Raw genomic sequence first — 7,482 nt, 5'->3', positions numbered from 1 at the left:
GAATGAAACAGATGAATACATTGCTGAATTGACAGGAGGGAAAATGGAGTGGACAAATGAAATATTAAGTGACTAAACAAATTAGTAACTGATCAATAAATTATCTGATGGATAGATGAATAACTGTCATGTTTTTAAGCAACCCTCTGAATGTGGCCCAAAATGAGCTAGTAGGTACTCCCTAGAGGGAATGAATCTTTAGGTGCCAGTTAGTACAATAGAAAGTAAGTCCTCTGCAACCACACAATCCCACAGAGCCTTCCTTTTCTTTACAACTTCCCAGTCATTCTCAAGTTGTTTATTTATGAAACGAGAAATCAAACTGGTATGGGGGAGGGCAAGGAGGAGGTGGGTATTCCTCAAACAAAGCACACACAATATGTTCTATACTAGTTCCATTATTTCTATATCCAACAAATATTGAGGACCCATCATATGCCTCTCATTCTGCTGTAGTTCAGGATTTAAGATAATAAAGATGACTGAATACCAAATCTGTTCTCCATAAGCAAGCAATATGCTTGGAGAAAAAGGAAATAGTACTCACACACTCTGCTGAAAACCAGAGCAATAGATATCCAAATGAAGGTCGAAAGAGTTTACAGGATAAGGAGTAAAAGAGAACACGGAGCGGAGATAAGTAAACAGGTTAAAGAAAATGGATATCAGCTGGTCAGAACATAAAAATCAAAGATGATGATAGCTTCATAGACCTGGGATAAATGTAAATCTTACCCACTCACTTACTCTGTCAATAGCAGCAAGTTACTGCAACAGTTTCAGATTGAATTTCCTCCTTCTAAAATTTGAGATAATGCAGCACCTATAGTTTTGTTGTGATCTTCAAGTAGAGGGAAAGCTAAATGTTTGATAATACCTAGACTTAACTGCCGGAGAAGGCGATAGCACCCCACTCCAGTACTCTTGCCCGGAGAATCCCATGGACGGAGGAGCCTGGCAGGCTGCAGTCCATGGGGTCGCTAAGAGTTGGACACGACTGAGTGACTTCACTTTCACTTTTCACTTTCATGCATTGGAGAAGAAAATGGCAAACCACTCCAGTGTTCTTGCCTGGAGAATCCCAGGGACAGGGGAGCCTGGTGGGCTGCCATCTATGGGGTCGTACAGAGTGACTTAGCAGCAGCAGCAGCAGCAGACATAACTGACACCAAAAAAAAAAAAGAAAAAAATGAATGACAGGTATCATTCTTTTCTATAATCTGTGCAGGAAGAGAAGGAAGACATATATAACGGAGGAGATAGAAATTATAGTGAAGATTCAAGAGCAATGGGATTTGGGTCAAAATTTGAATAGGAAAAATTTCAATAGATTATCAGCTGAAGGCAGAGAATAGAATAGTAATGAGGTCACCAGAACAAATACAATCTGACTAATTGGTGCCCTGATTCTGCAACTGGAGGCACACCAAAACCACCTGGGTTTACTGGTTTTGACCAGTAGTGTTACAGAATAAAAGCAAGGGATGGTAGGGAATTTCCTAGTGGTCCAGTGGTTAGGACTTTGTGTTTTCACTGCAGAGGGTGTGGGTTCAATCCCTGGTCAGGGAACTAAGATCCTGCAAGCCATTCAGTACAGCTAAAAAAAGAAAAAAACCACAAGGGATAGTTCAAGATGAAACCAGTTAGTCATAGACTAGACTGAAAAATTAAATAAAGTTCTCCAGAGCTATTTTGGCAGAGGAGCCACAAAGGGAAAGAGCATAGACAGATGGACTGGCTCATGGTTCCAGGAGTTAAACATCTGGCAATTGAGTTAAAGAAGAATTTGGGGGAAGGAGGGAGACTTTTTTTTAACTCCTTGTAAAAGATGAGCAGGCTAAAGAGAGACATATGTGTACATGGAATGAAATAAGAACTCTGAGATGACATGAAAAGGAGGTGAATACTTATACATTTTTTTCTGCTTTCATTCCAGTGGAATACCTTCTCTCATGGTTTTAGGAAACCATAGCACCATTACAGAATTCATCCTCCTTGGACTATCTGCTGACCCCCACATCCAGGTTATGTTCTTTGTACTTTTCCTGTGGATTTACCTCCTAACCCTGATAGGGAATCTGATGATGATGACTGTCATCAGGATGGAATCTCACCTCCACTTACCCATGTACTTCTTCCTCAGCCACCTCTCTTTCCTAGATCTTTGTTTAACTTCAGTCATTGTGCCCAAGATGCTAGAGAATCTCCTGTCTGAGAAGAAATCAATATCAGTAGAAGGTTGCCTTGCCCAGGCTTTTTTGGTGTTTTCCATTGCAGGGACTGAAGCCTTCATGCTCTCTGCCATGGCTTATGACCGCTACACTGCCATCTGTCAGCCTTTGCTCTATGGCCAGCTGATGAATAAACAGCTATGTGGGGGTCTAGTATGGCTCTCCTGGGGACTGGGCTTTCTGGATGCTCTCATTAACACCCTTATGACTTTGAACTTGGACTTGTGTGGGGCACATGTCATGCCTCACTTCAGCTGTGAGCTGCCATCTCTGTTCTCTCTCTCTTGCTCTGATATCTCCATCAACTTTTCAGTCCTGGGGTTCTCCACCATTGTGCATGCTTCTGGAACTTTACTCCTGGTCGTCTTCTCATATGCCCGCATTGTCTCCACCATCCTGAACACCAGCTCCACTGCAGGCAGAAGTAAGGCCTTCTCTACCTGTTCCTCCCACCTCACCACAGTGAGCTTCTTCTATCGATCTGCTTTTCTTCGCTATCTCATGCCAACCTTAAGTTCCCCACTGGAGTTGATTTTTTCCCTGCAGTATAGTGTGGTCACTCCCCTAGTGAATCCCCTTGTCTACAGCCTGAAGAACAAGGAAGTAAAAGAAGCTCTGAAAAGAATGTGGCAAAAAGGCTTACAGCATTTCAGACAGGAGAACAGGTAGGGGATGACGGAAATGCAAAAGCATCTCATCAGATGTTTGAATAACAAGTTGAGGAAAACTTTTCTTAGTTCATAACAGATGTGACAAAATATCTTACAAGGACCTGTTTTACTGAAATTATTGAGAAAATCCAAGAGCTACTTGCTGTTTTTGCTCAGTCAGTTTGCTCAGGGACAAAGCAATGCATCAGTTAATTATTTCAATCCAGGAGATTGATAAAAAAGAGAATTAATCTGTACCTAATTATTTCAATCTCCTGGATTGAAATAATTAGGTACAGATTAATTCTATTTTTTATTTATGAAACATTCCCATTGAGATTAGCACTGAGAAAATTGTCTAGAACCTGAATTCTTATTTGATCTGAGGTTTGTAGGGGGAGTTTTGCTAGCAATAAAAGAGGCAAGGTCACTGATAATAAAGAGTTATAAACTTTAGACTCAGGGTTGGGAGAGGGTTGGGATTGAGCTTAAATTAGAGAGGGATTTGGAGAAAATATAGAAGAAGCCAGGAATTACTGAGAGAGAGAGTATGCTATTAAGGCAAGCAGACGTTACCCATTCTCGGTGCCTTTCCTGGCACCTTTGACTGGTGGCAAAAGGGAGGGAATCCACTCCGAGGGTGGCTCAGCCCCGCTGTCTCACTGGGGGCACCACCGTTGCGTGCTGAGAAGTACTGAGGCCAGGCGGCGGGCCATGAGCTTGGAAAAGTGCCACTGATGCTGGGAGTACTGAAGGGACACTACCTTTCCTCCGTCAGAACCACATTAGCTGTCTCTTTTAGTTTCTGCCCATACTTCTCACTGGCTGAGGCTAATGAGAAGCCAGCAGTAATAGAAAAGTCCTTGGGAAATGTCCTCTGTAGGGGTCTAGTCCTGGTAATATAAAGCCAAGTATACAGGACAAGCGTGAGATTGAGAGCCAATAGAAAGCTACCTAGTGTACCAAATAATATGTAAATATGATCCCCTTCAGGCAAGGGAGAGAGAACATGTGCAAGAGAGAATGAGAGGGAAGACAGGTTGACCAGATGAGAGAACATGAGCCAGAAGGGAGAATGGCAATAATAAGGGGGAACTTGAAGAAAGAGAAGTCTTCAGTGAGGGTCAGAAGAATGAGGAAGAGGGACACTCTTGAGAGACAGGAATTGGAAACCGAGGTCCACACATGCACTGGTACCCTTATGTGGCCTGAGAGATTTACTGCACCAATAAACAAAGAGGACATGTAGGGAGGAAGGAATTCTTCCTCCTCTATGCTCAAGCAAAATATGGTCTGAAGGGGTCAGTGGTTCTTTCTTCAAACCCTGGAATCCTAAGAAACTTTCAAGGAACCTTGAAGAACTGGCTGGTTTTGGTGGTCTCCTCCTTTCTTTTTTGTAGCCCTACCATCCCATGGTATCTCTGTTCCCACCTAGCCTCTCAAAAGACCTCACCAAGATTTGGGAAATGACCCAAATTCACATAAATCATTTTTTCTAAAGATGAAAATTTTCGTTTCTAATCTAGAGAGATAGTCATTGGGGATGAAAAAAAAACCCTGCATTTATAAAATTTCAAAGTTTCACATATGTTTCAGACTTTTCCTACAATTACACCATATTGCATGCATAGTTTTCCTATTTTACCTTTCGTGATGATTTAAGGGATTTTAAGTTTTCCTTCTCAATTTTCCTTTACCTTTTAAAGGAATTATTTTAGGAAAGATTTATCAAATGCTACATAGTTATACGTGATTCATCAAAGTTATATGTTTTAGAGATTCTTACTTTTACTATTTCTTCTTTTCATACATTTTTATATAATAAGAATTTATGAAACAAGTTAGCACCTGCTTAGTTTTTGTTCCCATTTCTCATCACAAGAATGAAATTATGAAATAGATGCTATGAAATAGTTTCTATTTTACTCATCATTAAATATTTCCAAAAATATCTGAAGCCAGAATTTTTTCTTTCCTTCCTTCTATCCATCTATCCTTCCTTTCTTCCTTATTTCCTGTTTTTCTTTTTTTCCCTTCCTTTAAGACCTCAGATGATATCTAGACATATTGTGGTGAATGGTAACTAGATTTATCATGGTGATCATTTTGAAATGTACAGAAATATCAACTCACTATGTTGTGTACCAGGGAAGAATACAGTGTTGTAGGTCAATTATACTTCAAAAACAAACATACAAACAAATGAACTCATAGAAAAAGAAATCAGATTTGTGGTTACCAGATGTGGGGGTAAGGAAAAGGGGAACTGGACGAAGCTAGTCAAAAGTACAAACTTCCAGTTAACAGATATGTGAGTATTAGAGATGTAATGTACACCATGGTTAATATAATTAACACTGTAGCACATTATATATGAAAGTTGTTAGAGTAAATCTTAAGAGTTCTCATCACAAGGAAAATTTTTTTTCCATTTTTATTGTTGTATCTATATGAGATGATGGATGCTCAGAAAACTTATTGTGGTAATCATTTCATGATGTATGTAAGTCAAATCATAATGCTATACTCAAACTTATATAATGCTGCAGGTCAATTATATCTCAATAAAACTGTAATTTTAAAAAAGAAATGAAGGAAGGAGAAAGAAAGAAGAGACAAAACAAAAAAGGAGAAAGAAAGAAGAGCAAAGACGACCTCACCTCACAGAATTTAAGAAATAATAATCCTTTTTAGATGGTATGTAATGATTAGTTGATACATGTACATCTTTTACTTTATTTTGTTTATTTGACCATTAGTTCTCTTTTTATTAAAATGGTATTATAAACCCTCCATGATCCCACAATTTACACAAATAACTAAAATATTGTAAATAACATGCATTTATCAATGACTTCTCCCCCATCTCATTGCCAAATATTTCACATGTCTTATTTTAACATCACAAAATAAAGACCAGTTTTATTATATTAGTGTAATTTTGGCTTTTCTATTTTTAACTATTTATGTATTAACCATTTTTTCTTGAAACTCAAATGTCTTTGGGGGATTGTTTGCCTTCTCCCTCAAGTACACTCTACATTAAGCAGATACCAGTAAAGCAATTATCCTTCAATTTAAAATAAATAAATAAAAAATATATATGCTATAACAAGAAAACAAAACAAAAAGCGAACACCAGACACTCACTCAAAAAGCAGACACTCATCTCAAAATATGTGAGACTGACAATAGACTTCTTCACAGAGATTCTTCATATTCCCCTCCAGTCTCAGTACATTACATACAATCTATTGGAGTCACAAGGAAACTTTCTTCAAAAGTATAGGGTGCACACAAGGGTCAGACCTCCACTTCCCGTGGTGTTTTCTAAAGCTATGTTCATATTCTTACCTCAAGAAATCTAAAAGCCAACCCCATGTTTCAATACCCATTCACCTCCCCAACTCAATAAGTAGCCACCATTCTTTCCTGTTGTTGGATGATTCATCTTGATAAATTAGAGATAACCGAAATGTGGGGGAATCTCCCCCACATACGTCTACCTCCCAGATAAGTGAAGGGTAAGAAAGAAGATGAGAATGTAAAGAAAGGTAAAGTCACTAGAAACAGGTAGTTGCTTTTTCTGCTTGGGCATCAATCGGGGAAACAGATGACAGGTTTTTAAATCCACAACTTTTCTCATTCATACATTATTATTGTCTTGTCCTTAGCAAAAGAAATAAGCAAATTAATATTTACTGAGCTGTTACTGAGAGTCAGGTATGATACATGAAATTTTATATACATCATACCTACATGATAATCACTCCTCTACAATTTTGATAATTTCATTTTCTTGCAACTTATCAGTTTTATAAAAGTATTTAACATTATTGTTTCTCTGATTATAAAACAATGCACTTTTATTTTGAAAAATATAAAAACATTTTAAAAGGATAAAAAATCAAAGTTACCCATAATTCTAAAGTGTTGTCTGTGGCTCTTTATTTGGTATCCAAGAAGGCACAAAATAAAAATATTCTCCTCCTTGGATACATACAGAAATATTTACAGATATGTATGCAAACACCACTTAATACACAAATGGGTTTTTTTGTTGTTCTGTCAACTTAAAGGGCCTGAAAGTAACAACACATTAGCAAGGAGCATAACTCAGTGCCTGATGCTTGTTTCTAATACCTTTCTACACTGGCAACCCACTCCAGTATTCTTGCCTGGAGAATTAATGGACAGAGGAGCCTGGCAGGCTACAGTCTATGGGGTCGCAAGAGTGGGACAGGGCTGTGTGACTAAGCACTCAGCACCCTACAATAAAAGGAAACAGAGCTACATGAGAACTGACTGATTCCAAGCCTGGGGCAGAGAAAATACAATATGAACCTGAAGCATCTTGTGTGACAGAAAGTCAGGAAGTACTTTTTTCAAAACCCATAATGATGGAGTTACATAAGAGAGACACAGACGCCAAAATTATTTATAACTGCCAAGATATGAAAGCAATATAAACATCCAACAACAGATGAATGGATAAAGAAGATGTAGTCTATATATACATATGCAATGGAATACTACTCTACCATAACAAAGAATGGAATTTTGCCATTTGCAGCAACGTGGATGAACTTGGAGGGCATTAT

General features: G+C 38.4%; 1 protein-coding gene across 1 annotated transcript; it reads left to right on the top strand.

Moving 5' to 3' along the window:
• The first annotated feature begins 1,952 nt into the window (after nt 1-1,952).
• On the top strand, nt 1,953-2,900 carry LOC133043045 (olfactory receptor 8S1-like). Its single transcript, XM_061123938.1, has one exon. It carries the CDS (start codon nt 1,953-1,955, stop codon nt 2,898-2,900), a length of 948 nt encoding a protein of 315 aa, XP_060979921.1.
• Nucleotides 2,901-7,482: the final 4,582 nt, after the last annotated feature.

Source organism: Dama dama, chromosome 3, assembly GCF_033118175.1.
Source record: "Dama dama isolate Ldn47 chromosome 3, ASM3311817v1, whole genome shotgun sequence".
NCBI lineage: Eukaryota > Metazoa > Chordata > Mammalia > Artiodactyla > Cervidae > Dama > Dama dama.
This window is presented reverse-complemented; position numbering and strand designations above follow the sequence as displayed.

Coding starts and splice junctions, on each gene's coding strand:
- LOC133043045 (XM_061123938.1), top strand. CDS start 1,953: ATGGTTTTAGGAAACCATAGCACCATTACAGAATTCATCCTCCTTGGA.